The following is a 23,075-nucleotide window of genomic DNA, read 5'->3' as shown; positions in this document are numbered from 1 at the left end:
CATACCTCAAATCATGCCTTGGAGTGGGAGGAAAAGAGTTTCACTCTTAGCAGGAGAAAAAAACAAACCCCAAAAAATCCAGCAAAGCTGCTGGGGGACTCACTAGGTTTGGGAAATAAGCCTTGTAAGAGAATTCTCCCCAACACTATGCGACTCAGTAAGGAGCTGGCTACAGTTACTGGCAAGGCTTGCAAAGTGTATTGCATTTGTTCGCTGTGCTTTACTCACCGACTTCTTAGACACTTGCTTTGCGGGTTGCACTGTGTTCCCCGACTTCCACTACCACTTCTACTGCTTCTGGCTCGCTGGGTATCCACACCATTCTTCTGCACGGGATGTCTCCGGTCCGGCCACTTGCAGGGAATGGGTGGGGACTGCAAATGAGATCAATGATCTGGAAAGTCCAACTGCCTTGTTACAAAAATGCTCAAAGGCCCTGGGTTCAGATTGGTTGGCCTTTCTGGAGAAGCATGTCAGAGGTAGCAGGGAAAGAGAGAGAGAGAGAGAGAGAGATGTGGATAGTGATGGGAAATCGATATGACATCTAAAATACCAGAATGTCGAACAATGCTGTATGTTTATTGTGCGAGGGAGAGGTGAGGCGGAGAGATGTACTGCGGCCCAGGATGAGGGTTTGGGGACTTGTAAAAATGAAAGTGATTCACACCGAGAGGGGCAGGAAGTTAACAGGTTAAAATTGTGTGCAATTATGATAACTTGATTATTGTCGTTGCTTGAGAATACCAAAAAAGGTGGCTGTTTGTGAGGTTAGGGGGTTTATTCTTGATAAAACCTAATAAAAGGATGTTAAAAAAGGGCACCATGTTGAGTATTTGGTCCCCTTCAGTGCATTATCGCAGCTGTAGCAGCAGCCTTGGGTGATGCACTCAAAAAAGGTGTAATAAATAACCACTGCCACCAGTCTGTTCAGAGGATGCCTGAAAAGTATCAAAACTGCTACTTGGTAAGAGGTTAAGGTGATACAAATTAACCCTACAACACTCCAGTGAAGATGGATTGGACGGCAATTAGCAAAATGCAACAGTCACAAAAAGGAGGTGACTGCTCCTGTACTGGGAGTCTACAGACTCAACAGTGAACCCAAAACAACATTGCACTTGGGAACCTGGGGGTCCCTGGCAGCACACCACAGGTTTGGATTGAGCGTTGCCATATAAAAGCATGAACCAAGACTAAGGGGAGAGGTCCAGTGGTCCCAAATTAAAGAGCATACAGGAGGTGGGTAGATAAAAAGGTTCTCACTCAACTCTGGAGTCAGAACAAGTCCCACAGAGTCCAAGCGTAGTGCTGGGTGGCAAAGGACAGAGGGGCTAAGATTTGTGAAAAGAAAATCTCCTCAACAGTGACTAGTTATTTTGGTGTTTGGCAATCTCTAGAGGAATGGCAAAGTTGGCCTTGAGCTAGACAATGAAGAAGGCTTTGATGCCAGAGATACAGAGGTTCTAAGAGAGGAAAGAATGGAGATGGTAGAGAAGGAGACACAGTTTGAATATTCTAGTTTACAAGGTTTACTAACCACACGCAAAAAAACAGAGCTTTTGAAAATCAACGCCTGTGAAGCTTGTTGGTAGTCTGAAGCCACTGGTGAATTCTGTGCTTCATGAGATAAAACTCACAAATTGCAGCTTTCACTTCTGTAATAGAAACAGGACAACCAGAGGAAAAGAAACCTTGGAGTGAGGGAGCAACCAGGATAACCTCAAACCCACCCTGTTACTTACCATGTAAGAAATTGGGGGATGACAACAGCAAGGAGCTTCAGCTATATACCTCCATAATCAAACAACAGACCCAGAAATAAATATACAATTGACTAAACAAGGCAATACATTAAAGTCGCAACCCTACCATTTTTTACATACTGGAGAACAAGAAAATAAGGGAAAAGTAACTACATTTCTGCTAAAAAAAATAAAAAGAAATCCCACAAAAACATGTTTTAACCTTTTTTTTTAAAAGCATGAATCAAAACCACTAAACAGATCCCAAAGGGAGCCAACAATATAGACCCATTTACTGGTTATAAAATACAGCACTGAGGGTTAGTACATTCTCCTTTGGTGAAGAGAGGAAAAGTACCCAAGATGCCACCTATGGAAATAGAATAGCTTTTCATAATGAGGTTGGGATGTTGTGAAATTCCAAAAGGTGATGGAGGATTCCATAGCCAGGGGATACTCTACACATAATGCAACTTACAGCATGGGCCGCATAGTTAACCATAGGTGAAAGGAAAATCAACAAAATGTGAGGCCTAGGAGGCTTGGTGAGCGACTTCCTGCTCTAGGTTAACAAGAGGCTGCATCACACGTGATCGAGTGGCTTTGAAACATTGAGGTAGCCAAAATAAATACACTGCTGACAGCTGCAGCCAGTACAACATCTGTGATCAAAGAGAGCAGTAACAAAACAGACAGATAAGAGCAAAGATGATGTAAAGACAACATCCACGGATCTGAGTCAAATTGTCCTTCCAAAGAACCTCCAGTTGTTAACTGCAGGAGTAAGGGGCACTAGTGGAGCGCAAGGACATGGTGCAATAAGAAAAATACAACTACAATCCCTTAAATAAAAAAAAAAACCTGAAAAACTGCCTTAATCTAGGCAGCCACAAAATGTGAGTAACTGCATGGTCTAACTAAGGCGGCAAATACTGTATCGCTTTGTAATGTATTAATGCTGAATGCAAAGTTTACACTCGCCATTGGCTAGTAATTGACAATTGTGTGCTGTGTGCATGCATAGAATTAAGGTGGCAAGTGACTTTCTTATGGCTGGCTAGTAACTAGCAACCTGAATTTGTGTTCCTTTTATCAATGCCACACCAAAGATTAGGCCCATGCAAATGAACAATAGGAAATGAGCTGGTCGATAAGCATTCAATTTGTTAATGAAGAAGCATAGGGAAATGCTGGCACCGGTTTTTCAATTGGCTATACACGTGGCCACAGTGGTGCTTTTTCCAAGTATGTGATGCAATAAGCTAGACTCCCAGTATTAATGACACAAGGCAAGAGTAGTGCCGGAGCGCATTCTAATTGACTTGTATCCTCCTGGTGAAGGATAAACATGTCATAACGTTATGGTTAGCTGCATCCTGGCATGTTGACTTCACCACTGTGAGCAGAACGACAACAGCAAACACTGAAGAAGTCATTTACTGTGAAAGAGGACTGCAGATTCACAAAGGGACTGAAGTACCCACAGCGTTGTACAGAAAATATGTATCACCGGGTGGTGAGCTGAAGCTCGCCTATAGGACGGAATCGCAGTAATGAATTAAATGCCAGGGTCTGCAACCAGTGGCTGCAGACGCCAGATGTTTTGGACTACAACTTCCATGATTCCCCAACCAACGGCTATGCTGAATACAGCGTCTGGTCGTTTTAGTCTAAAACATCTTCATGTTACAGGACTGAGTTGGAAACTCAAAATGAGACTACGCTATCCAAGTTAGGGGCCCCAGAACAGTACAGAGAATTATCACATAGCAGCAAACTGAAGCTTTGCATCAGGAAAACCATACTCTGTACATATCATTGAAAATGCCACCAAAAATGCAGCTTTTAATATTGCAATAGGCAACTACTTTCCTTTCTTCGGTAGAGAGGTCTCTTAACAATATAAAGTAAGCAGGTATGTGTCAGTGGACTGTTAATATTATGGTTCTTTCCTTGTTAAATGCCACTCACCTGCAACCAGAGAATGAATGTGTCGGTAGCCTGAGTTTAATCACAGGATGTCAGAGAGGCAGCCATTCCATAACTTTTATATTCTGAAAGGCAAGCAACTTGTGCTTATTTCAATTTTTTTAATTCAGCAAATTCCCTGCCTTAATGGTCTTAATCTTTGTGTCTAGACCTGTCGCTTTATGTACTACAAAGATACCACTTGACTGATTATGGCATAATGAACCAAGCCCCACTAGAATGTTGTGCCCAGTCTATGATTAAAACAGGGATTCCTATACTTCCAACATTAAAACTGAGGATAAATATATGCACTTGGGGTTTGGATAAACCCTTACCTGATCCGGGGGAATTTTGGTCTCCATAGACACCGCTTCACGCAGCCGGGCCACTGTTCCAGACAGCGGGACAGCTACTCCGATGCGCATACAATGCGAGCATTTCCCCTGGTATACCACAGTAACATACAAGGGCCTGCAGTAAAGTGAGACAAGGGGCATGGGTCTGAGACTGCAACAATATCAGGGGACCACATGCAACGCCCCCAAACATGCATGAAGCCTGGGGTGTAGCATGCTCATGGCATCAATCCCCAGACCTGCTTTGCATGCGCTGGGCCCCTCTACCCGAAAAAAACAGTCACATTCTACACAGGTCCTAATAGATGGCAGTGCTTTACAGGCTGATTTCACATTAGACAAGGCCTTATTTCCCAAAGAAATTATGCATCGTTTCAGTTTAAAGAAACATTATACAGGACCCGATATCTTAAGTGCTGGCAGTGCTACACGGATTATCAGTACACAGAACATCAAATAACAAAAGGAAATCCTAGCAGTCAGTAAGAAGTGCTTTACATACTGTTAACAGATTATGCTACAGGGTCAATTAACTAATCATACAGTGTTTTGTAGATCAATCATCTGCTGAGACTCTGGGATTTTAGACTGTAAATGAAATGTATACTCTTGGTTAAGTGAACTAGTTAAGTAAATATTTTGTTGCTATGCTGACTCCCCTGACCTCCTCAAGGCTAAACAAGAGAGACAAGCCTCCAAGTACAGTGGGATAGGAAAAAAAGATGTGGGAGAGGAGGGAGTGTCACACAGAGGATGACAGAGGTGTACTTTGAAATTCACCCAAATGTTTACTCTTAAAAACTGTTTCCATGCAATTGGCCAAGGAATAGCAGCAGAGGCGGATACATTCGAGATTACCAAAACATCCTTAACACAGCTCGTTGCTGAGACAAAATGTCATTTTGGGGAATTCTTAAAGTCCTTTTAAAAGTGCAGTAAACTTTTTGGTTGTTACCTTTCTTTTTTATTGATCACTGGCCGATTGCCTGTGGTCAGAGAGACTTCCCCTAATGTCCACAGGGCCACTGCAACCTTTCGTGGCTCAGAGCATACGGTCCCATAGTTGCCCATAGGGCTCATGGGACAAGGGTGCTTTTTAAGTTAAGGGTGAATACATCTCCCTATATTGTTTGGTATAGTGGTAGCTGTAATTTAGTTTTGGCTTCACCAGCGGTGCAAGCCATTTTACCACATTGCCAACCCAATGTACATTTCTGATAGCCATTGGGATACCAATGTATTTTTTTGTAAGTCTTGCTCTTAGCTATTTTGTTTTCAGGCTTTTATATGTTCAGGGAAATTACGAATTAGAGCTAAAATGCAATTTGTTCAAAAGTGGGCTCTGGGGGGTGAGTGGTGGACTTGGAGGGGGGGGGGGGGGCAACCAGCTAGCCCTTAGTTTGATTGGTGTGTGTTTATGTCCCTATGTCCATGCGTCTTTCTGCATGCACTCAATTCGGTTTGGAATTTCAGAGACTACCGATAGTTACTTACCTATTGCAGGATTCCTGCCATTTTTTTGGGCCACTGCTGCATTTTAGAACCATATCTGGCCATACCGGCTGGACCCTGTGTACTGGGCTTAACTCATTTTCATTTGCTGGATGTCCTTCGTGGGTGTTCACTGGCTTCTTGCAGTATCACCTCATTGGTTGCGTCAGGCCTTCCATGCTGGGACCATATTCAGGCTCTTTTAAAGCTATGGTCTCCTTCCTTGGTGTTGGGTGCTTTCATTCATTGGACGAGAGATGGCACCAACACCCTACCTCATCTGCTCTTCAGGACTGTCCTAGGTCGGCTCCTAATGATAGTCTTCACTGTGGGGACATTTACTGTGTATGGGATGCCTTCCTTTTTAGCTTGGGATATTCACCTATAAGCCGAAACTATTGCATGGAGTACAAATAGGGAGACATTATCAGAGAAGGGACACAGTCTGGAGGTGTTTGGTTATGTGCGCACCCCATTGCCTGCCCATGGCCATGCTAATCCCTATGGCCATTCACCCTCATTCCTGCCTGGGCCCACCCAATACACTCCACATGGGAACTTTTTGAGCTCACTTTAATCAATCCTTACCATCAGGCTTTGCATTCAATGTGCCTGACCGGGTTTGTTTAAAGCAGTCTTCTGAGAGTTAATGACTAATTGAAGTTGTAAACACGCTTCTGGTGTGATAGAAACGTCTTACCATGCCTGCCTTGAACCACTCGATTTATAAGCATTCTGCGTGTCATTCACTGAAATCATGTTAAAAGCAAACATTGGTAAAGCCAACATTTTTGGGTTGTGCATAGGTTTTAAGCTTCTGCCAGGCACTGCTATTGGATGCCCAGGTACTCACACCATTTTGCACCTGCTACCAACAATGGGTAGTTAATATCACTATGGCAGTGCCTGGCAAGTGCCTTTCCCATGCCTACACAAAAGCCCAAACTGCTGGCATTGCAAATGCTGGTTTCATATAGCCAAAGGAACCAGTCATGGTGGGTTTTTGCAACAGTTTTTCTCGCTGCCGATTTTACTTCGGGGTCTCTCCTAGGAAAGGTAATTGTTCTTTTCTGTCGCTGTTGCTCCAGGGTTGAAGACCATGAATGTGCGGATCTTGCAAATCACGCATGGAAAAAGTGTTGTGCTCACAAGGTTGTTTTGCCTTTCTGGAACAATCTTTCCAGGAACCACAAGTGTGTACTTTCTACCTTCTTACCCTCAAGGGTCCCTGTGGTCGAGACTTTTTGTTGCACTGTGGTTTACAGACCCATAAAAACGGTCCCGATCCTGCTAAAGATCATAGAGTGGCATATCTCCAAATACAAAAACATTTGGAAGATAACCTTCTTGGCCTGCAACAATCAGGCTTTAGACCCAGTCACGGAACAGAAACAGCCCTTCTAGATCTGAAGATCCAAATGGACGAATCCAAAGACAATGGCAAACTGGCTATCCTGCTCCTATTGGACTTATCGGCAGCATTTGACCTTGTGGACCACCAAATCTTGACAGACCATCTATCCTCAGCAGCAGCATTCTCACCGAACGCTGCCAGATGAATCAACTCCTTCCTCACAAATAGAGCAACCAGAGTTTTCGCTCCTACTGCAGCCATCCACTACGGAGTCCCCTAAGATTCCTGTGTCTCTCCCAAACTCTAATATATTCACCAAGCTCCTCTTTGACCGTCTTGACAGACTGGGTGTCACCTACACAAACTATGCAGATGACACCCAGGTCCTCATCACCCTCACTGGTTGCTATGAGTGAGATGCAGAAAAACGGAACAAAATCCAATTCATTCAAGCCTGGATGGCCACACACAGCCTCTGCTTAAACGACAAGGCTGAGCTCTTGATCGTCGGCACCCAAGCCCGCCTCAATAAAGTCGACCACAGGTCGAAGTCCTTCAACATTGATGGCAACATCATCAAGGTTGCCAAAGAAGTAAAAACCCTTGGTGTGTATTTAGATTCCACCTTATCACTCAAAAAACAGGTAAATGTCGTAGCTTCCACCACCGCATACACCAATAAACTCATCAACGCCTGCAAACCTTTTCTATCAGCAAATAGCTGCCTCACGCTTGCCAGGGCTCTGATCTTGTCCAAATTGGACTACTGCAACACCTTATTCCTAGGTTCCTCCGAGTCCAATTTGAAAAGACTAATAGTTCTTCAGAAAAATGTTCTGTGCCATGAACATACCTTGCTCAAGCCACATTTCATCCAGCAGACGTGACTCACTGGCTACGAATACGTGAAAGAATCAAATTCCGCACTCTCGTCAAGACACAGAAATGGTTGGCCAACACAGCTCCCCAATATCTGTCAGACAAATTCTCAAGGCACCAACCCACCAGATCTGCCTATCAACACCACCTCACTGTACCGAAGTGTAAATTGAAAACAGCAGGGGGCTCGAGCTCCCCAGTGTTGGCAGCGAAATATTGGAACGTCCTACTAACAGCTATCAGAGCTGAACCCTATTTTTGCGCATTCAGATCCAAAATAAAAGCCTGGCTCCTCGCCCAACTACCTCGATCTTTGTGTATTCAGAACTGTATCATTTATTTATATGCCCATGCTTCTGGATTTTTGCCGCCATCACCCTGACCACATGTAACCTGGTCCCAAGAACTACTCAATACATTGTATTTGTAACTGTTATGACTATTACCTGTTAACTATAATTGTATGTGTAAACTGTTAATTACTTGTTATCTTTAACTATTTCATATGTGTCCAAGCGCCCAGATACCTCAGGGTTAGGTGCGCATTATAAATTATGAACTAAACTAAACTGAGGTTAATCCTGCTTTGCTGCATCTTCCTCTGGGGCTACCGGCTCACAAACCTCCCTCTGGAGCTCTCATGGGTTTCCTCTGGCCTCCCCTCTAGTACTTTTCCACCAGATCTACACCATGGCTGTATAACTGACCCAACTCCTTGGGGGGCATGGCCAAGCAGCCATTGAGTATGCTGCGATTCCTTGGAGCTCCGTGATCAGACTTATTGATCCGAAGCAAAACGCATGTGTTGACGGCATATTCCAGCAGGAAAAAGATACTGTAAATGCATTAATAGCTCAAAGAAGCAAATGAGTGCATCGGCGGGAGAAAGTGGACACCGCAGAGCGAGTTAGGCTACTTTGTGTCCTGATCCGGGAGCGGCGCAATTGATACCAAGATGGTGGCGCGCCAACACAAAGAGACCCTTGCGGCACTTGAAATCGGGTGCCAGGCGAGTAGTGAATGGGCTTCAGGCGTGCAGCAGTTGATGGAACAGAGAGCGGCCGACTACCTGAGAGAAGCTCACAAATAGCCCGGGGTGACGAGAGGACGTATACAGCGTCGGACCACCTGGCCATGAGATAGGCGGCACGTCCTCGGCGCTCCCACTGATCCAGGACGATGCATACACGAAACGGACAAGAGGAATGACAGCTTACCCATAATAGGTTGGAAGCAACAGGCACGCAGGGATTACATCCCGAAGCCGCACCGAGGAGTGGAAGAGCAAATACAGACAAAACAAGTGACGCCGAGACCTGTACCGCCCGAAACAAAATGGCGACCGGTCCTGAACAAAGGATTACACTGCTGGACCATGAAGCGACCTCGTAAGGATTAAGACGAATATGCTGCTTAGATCAACCATTGTGGCCTGCAGACGCAGCAAGTGGGTATATGCACCTTGTATGTACCACCAGCCTCTGATAGGCGCAGAGACCAGAAAGAAGCATCAGATATGCAGAAGATAGCACCCTGCTGATAACAAGCACGGACACTGAGAGAAAATTGTGACACGGGAAGTTACAATCCACAGGAATAACAATTTCATGTGCAACAACTAGTATAGGTTGATATACAGAGACCCCAATGACTCGATCAACAACTAAACAGCACCGGGCTGGAGCCAGACACGTGGGCAAGGTTGCATCATGTCGGTGAAAAGTCTGAGAACCAAGACCAAACAACCCACAATAGAGGTCTTCACGAAAACGCAGAGGACCCCTACAACATCGGAGCGGAGCGCGGCCGCGACTACTGCTGAAGAATCCCCAGAAGGAGATGAGCATCAGATCCTGGAGGCTATATCGGAGCTGAGCACTAAGGGGGGCGTTGCAATGGCGGACTTACGGACAGCCCTGGAGGGCAAAATTGATGCAGTAGGGACTCAACTTACCCTGTTACGGCAAGATGTCAGGGGGCTGGCAGAGAGAACAAGTGGGCTGGAGAGTGCCGTAAAGACCAATACTGATGTCAGCACAAATAATGCAAAGGAAGTTCATGTGCTCAAACAGCAGGTTGCCAACCTTGAAAATCGGGTGGAAGAAGCGGAAGGAAGAGCGAGGAGAAATAACATACGGGTGGTCGGCCTGCCGGAGGGGGAGGAGGGCCAAGACCCTACAAACTACGTGTAAAACATGATCCTACAAGAAATAGGAGCAGACAAGCTTTCGCAGGGATTCACGGTGGAGCAGGCGCACCGCGCCTTAATTAGGAAACCACGCCCTGGGGCTCCGCCGAGACCCATCATCGCGAGGATCTTGAACTATAGAGATAGGGAGAAGATCCTGGAATATTTTTGTAAAGGTGGAACAATAAGAAAGCATCCGCCAACATTACAGCATACCCGCATTACACGATGCTGGTGCGGAGACTGAGATACAGCTACGTGGCCGTCAAGAGGAGGCTGCGAGCAGCAGGCATCAAGTACATGCTCCTGTACCCGTCAACGCTGAAGGTGCTACATAAGAGCAGAGCGCTTTTTTTTTACACTCCTGAAGAGGTGGTAACGTGGCTGGATCTGCAAGGCTGCCCGGAACAAGAAGTGGACAGAAACTGGCAGGAACAGGACGACTGAAAAACTGGTGCCACAGACATTGGGGGGTAAGTGGGAGGGGGTACCGGATTATACCGGGAAGCGAGACTGGTTGAACACTGGATAGCATTCGGGCCTTGTGCTCGGCATGGACTGGAATATAGTGGGTAAAATGTAATTGGAACCTGCATAGGGTTAACACATTGCGTAATAAATTTGGAAATAGGAGCAATAGGATGGAAGCAACCCACCCCTGAAATACTAATAGTTAAGTGGCCATTAGGGCGACTTCATCCTGCTGAGCCCTGAGCATAAGCTTGTGCTGGACAGGGCTAGATGTGGGGGTGCCGGAGATCCAGGGATGGAGCTGGGCAACAGTTGGAGGGGGCGTTGTTGGGGAAGGGTTGGGTGGGGGGAGGGAAGGGAGGTGGGAAGTTTGGGGTGTACATAGTTTTGGGGAGTTTAAGTTTAAACATGAGCCTACATGGAAGAACTGAAGGTTGTATCTGCATAGCATGACCGGGCGGGTTCGGTTGGAAATGGGGGGAGGAAGACATCAGTGCGCTATGGGAGATCTCAGGATATTAATGTGGAATGTCAGGGGACTTAATAGTTATGAAGAGGAATAAGGTCATGCTGTATTTGAAAAGGCAAAAGATAGATGTTGCATTGCAACAGGAGACACATTTGACGTAGGAGAAGCTGGAGCTAGTTGGGACAAAATGGAAAGGGATTGTGGTGGGTTCGTCGTACTCTGCTTACGCTAGGGGAGTGCTTGTCTGGGTGGCGCTGCACGTCCCGTTTAAGCTACTACAGGAAGTGGCGGAAACTGACGGGAGGACGGTTATATTGAGAGGGCTGGTGGAGAATAAAGAGGTATGGATCATAAATACGTACGCCCCCAACCATAACACGGCGGCATACTTCAGGACTCTGTGCACCAACCTTAGTATGTGTGAGGGAAACGCGGTTATTTGGGGCGGGGATTTCAATTGTGTAATAAACCCCAAGGTGGACAGATCTGATAGCAGGATTGACAAGCCCACCCCAGCGGCCAAAGCATTGCAGGTGTTACTAGAAGATTTTGGCTTGGTAGATGTATGGAGACCAAAACATCCCAATGGTAGACAATATTCGCATTACTCAGCCCCGCAGCAGCTACACACGAGATTGGATTATGTCTTTGCCACGCTAGATGTAATGGCAGAGAGCACTCAAATAGAATATAAGGCGAGGGTCCTCTCAGATCACTCGTCCCTGGTCCTCGGGTGGCAATACTGCCCCCCCCCCCCCCCGAGGACGCGGATCCCAAAATGGCGCCTCCGAGCGGAGGCACTCAAAGATCCGGTCTTTCGTGAGGACATAAGAGATGAGATCATTAACTATTTTGAAACGAATACTGGTAGTGTTGACTCGGTGGGTACACTATGGGAAGCTTTTAAGGTGGTGATGCGGGGGGCAGCCATAGCTAAATCAAAGGGCCTGCAAGGTGGGGTTCTGGCTGACCTACAAAGTGTTGAAGATGAACTAGAAAGAACATTAGACAATGGCAGTGTGGACACGGAGCTAGTACTTAAACTACAGCAGCAGTGTACGGAACACTGGGAAAGGCTCTGTAACCTCAATTATAAAAAGTATGTAGAAAGAAAGCACACAGGAGGAGATAAAACGGGTTGGCTTTTTTTAGCGTGGCTGTACAAGAGCGAAACCCCTAGACCCCCGATTAGGACAATAACTAGAGAAGATGGCGATGTAGTAGACACTCAAGAAGGAGTCAACAAGGAATTTGTGGATTATTATAGGGTGCTATACGGGGACAAGGAGGGGGTAAGTCAAGAGGAGATAACACTAGAAGATATAGGACTGCCCAAGATAAGTGGAGAGGAAAGAAGAGCTTGATGCACCAATTACCTTGGAGGAGTTGGAGGAAGTTGTGAGGCCGTTGCCCACCAGTAAGACCCCAGGAGCAGACGGGTTCCCTAGTGAATTTTAGAAAGTATATAGAGAAGAAGTGTTCCCCCCAATGCTAGACATGCTTAACATGCTTAACGAAGCATTTGAGATGGGAAGATTGCAATTATAATACCGCTCCCTAAACCCAACAAACCGGGGTATAGCTATAGCTCCTACAGGTCTTTGTCGATGCTGAACCAGGACAGCAAGATACTGACGGCTGTCCTGGAAAACAGATTGCAAAGAGTAATTAGCAAATTAATCCACCCAGACCAAACGGGCTATGTCCCGAATAGGAATATAACCCACAATCATAGGCGACTCCACCGGATGATCGAATGGGCCAATAGGAATGAAGGCGAAATGTATCCCTAGAAGCAGTAAAAGCTTTTGTCTCCGTTAAGTGGCCATGGCTGCTGGCGGCCCTGGGAGGTTACAGAGTAGGGCCAGGTTATATCAGGTGGGCGAAAATGCTATACAGCGAGCCGCTAGCCAGAGTTCGAACGGGATCAGTGATATCCGAGAGATGGCAGCTTAGTAGAGGCACCAGGCAGGGGTGCCCCTGCTCCCCGATGCTTTACATTCTAGCCCTGGAGCCCCTAGCGATATACCTCAGGCAACAATACGATAGGTATTGAGGTTGGGGGGGAGCAGCATCTAATATCCTTATATGCGGATGATTTATTACTATACTTGAAATACCCGGAAGAAAATCTTCAATATATCCTTCAAGTGATGGAGAAGTACGCGGGGTTGTCCGGCATAGCGGTAAATCCTCAAAAATCTAGTATATTCCTGCTAGGTAGCTATAAGTGGATCCCGGAGGAAAGGTTGCCAGTGTTACACATACCATGGGTGATTGGTTATTTCCGTTACCTTGGCATAGATTTGTATCATACGGCAGAAGAGGAACATAAGCACAACACCGAGGTAGCTATTGAGAAAATCCAGAAATGCATGAAGTTTTGGGAGAAGTTGCCCCTAGCTATGATGGGACGGGGGGCAATGCTTAAGATGGTGGTCCTACCTAGGCTTTTACATTATTTTAGTAATATCCCACATATGATACCCAAGAAGTTTTTCCGCTAGACTGAATAGTGTGTGCAGGGACTTCCTATGGCATGGTACCCGAAATAGAGTAGCACTATGGAAGTTGCAGAACTTCTACGAAAAGGGGGGGTATCAGGCTGCCCAATTTTGAGGTTTACTATGTAGCGAGTCAACTACAATATGTGGCCAATTGGCTCTCCGACGAAGCGACCCTTGAACATAGGTTGTTTGGGCGGGTTTGTACCCCATTTTACTTAAGGGAAAGGATATGGTTGCCCGAGTCAGATATGAAGGGGCGCCCTAGGATGAGGATGATGATGATGATGCTGGGGTGGAAAATGTGGCGTCGAGCATGTCGGATGATGGAAGACCCATTCCCGTGCTCCCAGCAAGTACCGCTGGTTGCTTTAGCAGGAGGGGATAAGCAGCCGAGGGTGATTATCAGAACCTACTAGGAATCGGTGGGACTGGTAACTTTAGGGGACATCTGGCAAGAGGGGACCATTGGAGATTTCGAAGAACTTGGGGAGGAGGTGGGATTACACACTGGCCAATATGTTACATACCATAGGATGGTTCAGAAAATTCGGAAAACGTGGCCTGAAACAGTGTTGGCAGAGGAACCAGATGCTACTGTGGGGGCAATATATGAAATATTGGAAGGGGGCATTAGATTTCTAGATTGTATGAGATGGTGATGACCAAGGTTGGGAAGGAATTGGCACATTTGAGACTTGATTGGGAGGAGGAGGTGGGGGCCCTAATGGGAGATGGGATGTGGGAGCGCGCCCTGGGATATCACAAGAAAGTGTCAAGAAACGCCAGACTTTAACAAATACAGCTGTATATAACGCATAGAGCATACATGACCCCTCTGAGGATATCCAAGTTCCGAAACGCGGGGCGACAGGCGTGCCCTAAGTGCGACATGGAAAACGCTGACATGACATGTTTTGGTCATGCCCAGTAATCGAATGTTTCTGGGGTGAAGTGGCACAAAATTGGCGACAAAGGGGGTCACGCTCGTCATAGATACGGTCTGGGCTTGCTTGCTGGGAGGGTTCCCCAGACCACGGAAACTTAAACATGTTGAAAAACTGAAAGACTTGGCATACGTGCTAGCAAAACGGAGGATTGCCATGGGATGGAAGAAGTGCCACAAGCCACGGGTGGCGGTATGGTGGAAGGAGTTACAGAAATGGGCAGAGGCCGAAAAGGTAGTATGGCAGGAGGCGAGCAGCATGAGTGGGGAGGAAGAAGTGGGTACCCTGATGGCATGGAAATTATTAATAGGGGAACTTTTCGGATCTATATCGGACCCAAAGGAATCCGAGGATAGTGAGACCCGGCCACATGTAGCAGATACTGAATGCGAAGTACAAATAGGCTCATAATGGAGGGTGGGACTTGGGGAGCAGTGGCAAAAATGGAAATACAAGTGTTTAATGGAATTGTTGCAAACTGCACTGCGTGTTGGGTTTGTTTGTATTGTTGTTTGGTTTGAATAAAAACTTTAATAAAAAAAAAACTGACCTATCTCCTTTTCACCTTACACAGAGATGTGCCACTTAACTTTGACCTGTTGGCTTCTATGTGCAACATTCTTCTCACCTGAAACTCATAAAGTGACTTTGGAAGTACTTACTTCCCCCGGGACATTGTTCCTGCATCCAATTTGGGTTCAGTGAGTTTTAGGCCAAAGACTAGAAGTTTATATGTATTTTTCAAGTCCTGTCTTCCACTTCTGCTAATGTGAAAGCCGATTTCAACATAACTGATATTAGTGACACTATTTTTCTCGTTACTGTAATGACCTCAAAGCCATCACACTAAATGCACTTTCTCTTACGGTGGACTCAGCTGCGTTTTACAAACTCCCTCGCCCTCCACCACCCCAGGCTTTTAGAGCCTATATTCCCTAAGATGCACATTTGGAATTTTCCAAAGCCGATGTCTACAAATATTTTCTTGATGTTGGCTATTCGGATACTGTGTGACTATTGTTACTTTGTGTCCTAATCTCGTATTTCCCTTCTCCTCTCACCCCTTTTTCTAGATGTAATGTGCCCATCAATAGAAAGATGACATAGTATAGAATAGTGCTGAGTCCAAAGACAAATTACTGTTTTATACATAAACTATGTATTTTTACTCTGGGTTATGTCTTTTGTGAAACTAAATAACATATATATGTGTAGTTTAATAAAAAAATGTTGGGATCCGTATAGCGCGGTGTGGTGTATTTTCTATGGATAAGTGCCTGGACTAATTGACTAATTGTACCTTTGTGTCAGTATCCTTACCACGCCTTCAGTTAAGCCTGGCTGCTCTGTCTTGCTACTTACCTAAAAAGAGGTTTGGCTTCCTGTTTTGGGTTGGGTGTACTTGCCAAACCTTAATATTAGTGGTTATAGAGCCCTCTAAGTGTTGTACACAAATCACCTTAACCGTTGCGATTGTGAATTCTACATTTAAATGAACTCTGATCAGTAAAACAGCTTAGAATTGGCAGAAAATGCCAAATTCTAGGCACATTCAATAGTTCCTGCTTGCCAGTATGCCAGCATTAATCGGAAATTAAAACTATGCAGACCAGCAATAAGGCCAAATGGCTGCGCTGCAATGCATCTTGGAGTCCATCATGCATACAGGAACTGGGACGAAGCAAATATTTCACAACTACTAAGTCAAGGGGTGAAAAAATAAACTGAAGCTGAGGATTACAGGATCGAGTGAGACACATAATTAAGGGGACATGCGTGGGTGCCAGTGATATCAAATGGCTGAACAGTGTAGCACTGGTGGTAGTCTAGTGCAGCATCAATAACTTGCCGGCAGGCAAAGGTTAAAACGAGCCGGCTACCGCCATTGTGAGAGTAAAGTGACTCACTGGAAAATGGCTATACAGCTAACTATTGACTTAAGATCTTGCAAAGAGTTGAGGAGCCAATCAGTACCACATCCGCACCAAGTGGCGAGTCAAGAGTCATGGTCGTAGAGGAAGCATGCAATGCAGCAGGGACAACAGTGAAGCGGAATAGAGCACTGAGAGGGAAGGGAGGGGGGGGGACAGGGAAGTCATGACCTGGCTGAAGCAGAAAGAAGCCACTACACAATGTCCTAATCGAGATTCGGGTGAGGAAGGGTAGAAGGCAGCCGGCAAACTCTGCAGCAGTATAACTTTGAAGTCAGTGGGTGTACGGCTCGGCTATAGTCCTGAAGTATATTTTCTGATGTAGCAGTGACTGTTGAAATGGGTTTCTAAAATCAACTCTGGGAGACTCATAGTTTAGCCAAAAACCAATCAAGGTAGTGCAGAGAGCAGTCAGGGCTTAGTCTCAGGAGGGTTTTAGAGTGGTATAGGGTCTCAGTGAGTCCACACAGAAAAGCACATTAATTCAGCTTAGACAGTCAATGTTTAACTATTTATTAGGCCTTTAAGGACACACTAAGAAGTGAAAATAAAGGTAGTAGAATCACTTAAAACCATCTATCACAAATACATTCACCAATAGTTTCAATTACAATGCATCAATCAATGAACCAGGTAAGTAACCAGATGCAGATAAAATGAATAGAACCAATACAATCCCAATTCCCCTTTACGTGAGAAGTCCAGCCCTAAGATGGATGGGCCGTCCCAAGGATAGACCAGGGATGGGATACTTGACCTAGGTTCGACGACCAAAGTTAATCACAGAGTTAGGGGACAAAGGGCTTTGCACCCAATGTAACCTAATGGAGGGTAGGTGGGACGGGGAGGGGACAAGGAACAGTTATCTTTACTTACACGCACCGACAACCCCCCTCCCTCAAAACCCTCCCATACCCCCGACCAGAGTTAAAATTTTCATAGGTCACCCGTGGATCATCCGGGAATCACTGGGGACACAATCTTAAATCTTTTGTTAGGGTGAGGTGTGCCCAGGGGTTGCAGGTTTGAGTGCTTCTTCCAGTCCGGTCCAACTTCAAGAATTAAAAACAGAACGATGAAGATTGCAGACTGTCGCAGTACAAACCTCTTCAGGCAGGTGCGGTCACAGAAGCATCCCTTGCACAGCCTCCTTTGATGCTAGGAAGCTGACATTTTGGGAAAAGGCGACTTATGGCACAAGCGGACAACCAAAATTCCAAGGCTTGACGTGGAATGGCTAAGGCTGCAGGTAGGTAGCCCAGTATGGAGCTGGTCTGTCCACCAGGCAGTCCAGGGACTCTTCCGAAGATTTTGGACGCATGCAATCTCGAGCAGCAGGTCCTACTAGTCCAAGGGATGACGCACAGACAAGAGTCTTTGGAGATCAGACAGAGGAGCAGGGCTTCACCAGGACAATAATTAGAGAGGATGCTTGTCAGTTGTTCGTAGGAATCTTTGCACTAACAGATCTGAAGAATGGCTGCAAGAAACCTCCTCTTATCCAAAACTGGAGTGGGAATCAGGTTTGAGCCCACCAATGGTAAGGATCTACCCCATTCAAACAGCCAGTAGTGGTCCTATCGGGGACAACTACCGGTTTCACATTTTCCCAGCAGCAGACTCTTTGGCACCCGAGTATGTAGACTGGGACCAGCCAGTCACAGCCCTCCCATACCCCCTTCCTTGTTAGGTACGAATTGGTGCAGTCACACTGTGAGAGACTACACAAGACTTATCTGCTTGGTATTAGGTAACCCAACTTTTGGTATAGGTCTGTACTACACAAGTTGGTAATGTGACTGAGCAGCCAGGCCCATCTCAAGAGGGGTAAATGTGAGCTGTACAAATGAAATCCGTAAATATAAATAGCCAAGTAACACTTACACTGAAGGTTTCTGTTATAATAGTTATTTAACAAAAGTTCTAAATAAGCTTTCTATAACAAGGCAATTGATAGTAACAATTCAAGTACACTTTGAAATTACTTTTCAGAATTCGTCAACCTAGTGGATATTCTTTGGATCTGCTTCGTGCACTTCTACACCCTGAGGTGACTTCAATCACAAGGATAGTATTTTCATTTATATATCACTGATAATTTTTGAGGTTGCTGAAAGGAAAGGATAAGTGAAGTAAAAACAGTTTCTCAGAAATAATGTCTAGATAAGCCTTTCCCAGCAGTAACAGTATAACACAAGCTACAACCTATGAAGGACAAGCAATATCAAAGTCAATGGATTTTAGAAGAGTGCCTTTAGGGAGCCAAGACAGCCAAAGTCATTTGGACAAAGTCTATGATTCTGATGCACTCCTTGGATAAAAGTCTTGCAAAGTTAGAGAGTTCTGAAAATTCACTTAAGCTTTTAAGCCTGTGCAATGGGAGTTGAAATCAACTCGAAAAGTTAAGCAGGTGAAAGTCTCAAGTGAGATCACATGACTTAAGGCGGGAAGGTAAGAACCCCAAAGCCTGAAAAGTAGCTTTGGTTGGGAGAAAGGAGACCAGAAGATTTCATCTTGCTGCAGCCAAGCAGGCCCTGGTTACTGATCCCCAGTCGTGGGGACAACAGGGAAAACACGTCTGGCGGGCTCGTGCGGTGGTACTCTGAATCAGTGTCGGCAGCTACGGTTTTCTTCGGGTCAGCAGCACTTCGCGGTTTCAGCGCTTAGCAAACAGCACTGATGCGGACCAATGGACACCAATTGGACTTTCCGTGCTCCCTCTGTCCTGCACTTTGGTGAGGGGACTCTTGCTTCTGGAGGGTCTTAAGGAGGCTCCTGGAGCTTTCAGCCAGATTTGTTCTGCGGCAGATGTTACAATCGGCTATGGACACTCGACCACGGGCATTGGGCTTCTGCAGCAACAGAGGCACAGCAAAGCATGGATGGTGCACAAGAGGAGTTTATCTCGGGGTTAGTTGGTCCATACAACCCAAGAGAACAAATCGTTCCGTCCGGAGCTTCTCAGTCGAGGTGAAAAAGAAGGTCAGCACAGCAGCAGGGCTTCTCCGGGCAATTCAAAGGTCCAGGAGGTTGCAGCAGGGTTCGGTTACGGTTTCTTCGTCGGGTGCTTCTCCCAGTGGTCGACTCTGCCTGCAGTTCCAAAACCCTTGCGTTTTAAGCAGGCTTTTCCCATTCATGCAGAGCCTAGGGCTGTCAATCACACAGTAAGGTGGCTGTCTTGACAGCCAGCCAGCCGGGACTAGTTTCATTCAGGAATTCCTAGAGACGAAGGACAGGGGAGTTTCGGGACCCTCCCCAACATCCGGTCCTTCCAGACACACTGGAGCCAGGGGCGGGATTCAGGGCTGAAGCCCGCCAAATGCAGTACAAAGGGCTCAAACCTGTCTCAATGCAGAGTGAAACCCAAGAAAGACCTGACAAACAGAAAATGGGGAAAAAAGAAGACAGGGCCATTTTGACAAAATGGTCACCCATGGGTTCTGTACTGCAGCGGAGGGTTCAGCCTGCGGTAGAAAAAGTAAACCACTGCCGCCAGCCATTTAAAGTAGTGAGGTAACAAAACAGGTTACATGAGATAGTAGGGTAAAAAGGGCTACTAAGTAACCCCCAGCACTCCACCTAGGATGATGTGTACTGGACTTACAAAGAGAAAAGGTAAGTAAAGTCCATTTCACTTTACTGTTCTTGGGAAGTCAAAAACCTCATTAAAAAAAACATCAATGGTTCATAAACTCTGAAAAATTGGAAACTGTAGAAAGTTTCACATGCCTGGGGGTCAAAATCTGCCGCAGTAAAATAGAGATCTCAATGCAGGAACATCTTTTTGCACGGACAAAAACTCTCGCTGCCCAAGCTCTTACTCTGGATAGAAAGTATGGCAAATTTTCATTACTTCCGGTGCTAAACTTTTTCAACACAAAAGTCACGCCAGCCATAACATATGGAGCTGAGGTGATGTTACAACTTCCAGCTACACTATGGGACAAACATGAGGGCCTGTTGTGGCACAAAGTACTGAAACTGCCAAATTCGACACCAATAGCAGTAATCAGACATGCGCTAAGTTTATCATCAATGAAATATGATCAAAAGAAACAGTCTTGTTTTTGGGGAAAATCTTGAGAAAGCCTCGCCCGCGAATCCTGGACATTTTATATAGAGAAATGACAAGCGAAAAGACTCAGATGCTGATGTCTTGGTACAAAAACCAACTCGAACTGGCAGAAAAAAAATCGGATGCTAAAGTGGGACATTGAAAGAATTCCGGACAAGATCAAAGACAGACTGAAAACCTAAGATTGGATTGATACACTGGATAAGGCAAGTGAATACATATCCTCCTCACATCTGGTGTTCAACACCCAAAAAATAGACGAGGTGAGAACCTAGCTAATGAAATCTCCAGATAAACACTTACGAACAATCTTTTTAAGGGCACATCTGAACGTCCTAAAGACAAATTAAGTTTTATACTTCCGAAAGCAATCCGAAAACAACATCCGTCGCTCAGCGACACAAAGCACTGAGACAGTGCGTCATCTTCTTCTTCTGCTTTGTCCGGGAACAGATAATGTGAGAACTGCTTATCTTCGATCCCACAGACTAAAACATCGAACAACCACCGACGAAGTCTGGTGGAACCAAATGATGAGCGGGGACTCTACATCCTTGACAGTAGCGACAGCAACATTTTAGCATGACCTGGATGGAAAGGCAATAGATTAAAACCTACATGAAAATCTACATGGGTAGGACAAACGGACACAAATCTGCACCAAGTTTGTAAAAATTGGTAATTACGATTAAACACACAAAAAAACCCCCAAAAAAATACATTTAGTTTATGCAGAAGTATTCTACGGGATACAATAAATCAATTGTTTAATCAATTGTGCACAAAAATGTATTGAAGTGCTCATATTGTTATTAAAAATCAATATCCCCGAAAAAATAAAAACAAACAAGTGAAAAAGGTTTAATCCCTGTCATCACGTACAGAGAAAATTAGAGCCAACAGTCAATCAAATGGCTGACTAACAATGTTCGTTCTAGACTAATAATCAATTCTTGCAATGTTTGTAGGAAAGCAAACATCACTTTTCAAATGACATAGGATGGACCACAACAGCTAGTTCCATCTAGGTTTGTCCGGGACCACAGTTGTTATTGCGGTCCAGTGTGTAGCAGAGTCAACGTCGGGCTAAGGAGTGTGAATGAATAATACCACAGGTTTGATGCTCGCTGACGTTTTAGCAAAAGGATTTACTCATTTGCCTTCGTCAGGACCGTGAAAGTTAGACCATGTCCACAATGACATAAAAATAGACCATTGGCACACAAAGAGAGGGGAGGGAGATTGACAACAATTTTAAAATGAAGAAGTGCAGTGACTCATCATGCATTTAAAAATAGAGAGGGGACATGGGTTCTCGCAGACAGGGCTGAGTGTGGCCGGAATATCTCCCAAGTCTGGAAATCTCTATTGCTCAGAGATAGATCAAGAGGGACACAATCGCTGGAAGAAGGAACTTAAGTGTAAACCTCGTCTGCTGTGGTAAAGAAAATTACCTATGAGAAGGTGTATGGTTAACACCTATATTGAATCTGAGAAACCAAAAACGCAGTAACCTGTAGATAAAGCAAAAGAAATCAGGTGCTAAAGAGTCTAGCAAAAACAACTAGAAAAGAAGGAATAAAGGCCAACGTTGTGTGCAGTAACTTACGTTATGGAGCACATGGCATGCAGTCCCTGCTGTAGTCGCTGGCAGAGGTTAAACGCTGAATGCCAAGTGTGAGCACCACACATATATACCCGGCTTGTTGCCACATCGGCCAGCTCACGGTAGCTCAAACAGCGCTATAGTATAGCAGTAAAAGGCCTGATGGTGCAGGGCAAAAGGGAGAAGTGGAGGAACCGAAGGATGAAGGTTCCTGTTTTGAAACCTCAATGACAAGCCTCTGGGGGTCAGGAGGGATGAACTACTAAAGCAGATCAGTAGAGATATTCAAAGAAGTTACAAATGCTCTAGATTTCAACCTTCAGGTCCATCACCTATTAAAATTGTCCAACAACAGTACTGGAGCATGCCTGAGGGCTTTCGATGCTCTATAAACATACAAATGTAACCCAGTAAATTAGAGCTTATGCTAGGCACAGAACCCTAAGAGTGGTGGCTCTGTTGACTTCCATGCACTGCCTGCCTTTTGACCTCTAGTTACTGTGAGGGCAGTATCAAGTTCTAATCCCGCAAAAGGAAGGTCTCCATGACAGAGGAGGACCAAGATGGGAGGACAAAGGATGGAACATAGGACTGAAGGATAAGGAATTTCTATTTGTATTTGTAATACAGTAGTTACTTTGCTTAGTAAGCAGCGCAATCTTAAACATGTGCACTTCAATGCTTTGAGTGAAATGATAAACAAGCATAATTTAAACTAGGATTAGATCTTCAAGAAAGAAGAAAAATATGCACAAATATTTTGCAGAATGACCGGACCAAACTGTGCATGTGATGTAGGCTGGCACCAAAGGGATAACATTTGCAAAAAGTGAGAGGAGTCACCCAGATGATAATTTTGCAAACAAAGGCAATAAGGTCACACCTTTGGAAGACTATGGAAGATGCTTTAGCTCTTATTGAATGAGCATGAATGCTCGAAGGAATTGCAATACTTTCAACAGCATAACCTTGGGAGACGCATTCTAACAGGCAAAGGTCAAAAGAGGCTTTAGAAGCCTCTATACCAGGGGAAGGAACTGCACAAATGAATGAATGTAGAAAATGCTCTAAATGGAAATGAATAACAACAT

General features: G+C 45.2%; 1 protein-coding gene across 2 annotated transcripts in view; it reads right to left on the bottom strand.

The window, feature by feature from the left end:
• Positions 1-23,075, bottom strand: part of USP31 (ubiquitin specific peptidase 31) — an 821,813-nt gene that overhangs the window by 552,710 nt on the left and 246,028 nt on the right. For both annotated transcript variants that reach the window (XM_069647404.1, XM_069647405.1), the window contains exon 5: positions 4,049-4,184. In XM_069647404.1, coding sequence (XP_069503505.1) covers positions 4,049-4,184 — 136 coding nt within the window. The remainder of the gene's footprint in view (positions 1-4,048; positions 4,185-23,075) is intronic.

This window comes from Ambystoma mexicanum, chromosome 2q, assembly GCF_040938575.1.
Source record: "Ambystoma mexicanum isolate Mex_15411 chromosome 2q, UKY_AmexF1_1, whole genome shotgun sequence".
NCBI classification, from domain to species: Eukaryota; Metazoa; Chordata; class Amphibia; order Caudata; family Ambystomatidae; genus Ambystoma; species Ambystoma mexicanum.
This window is presented reverse-complemented; position numbering and strand designations above follow the sequence as displayed.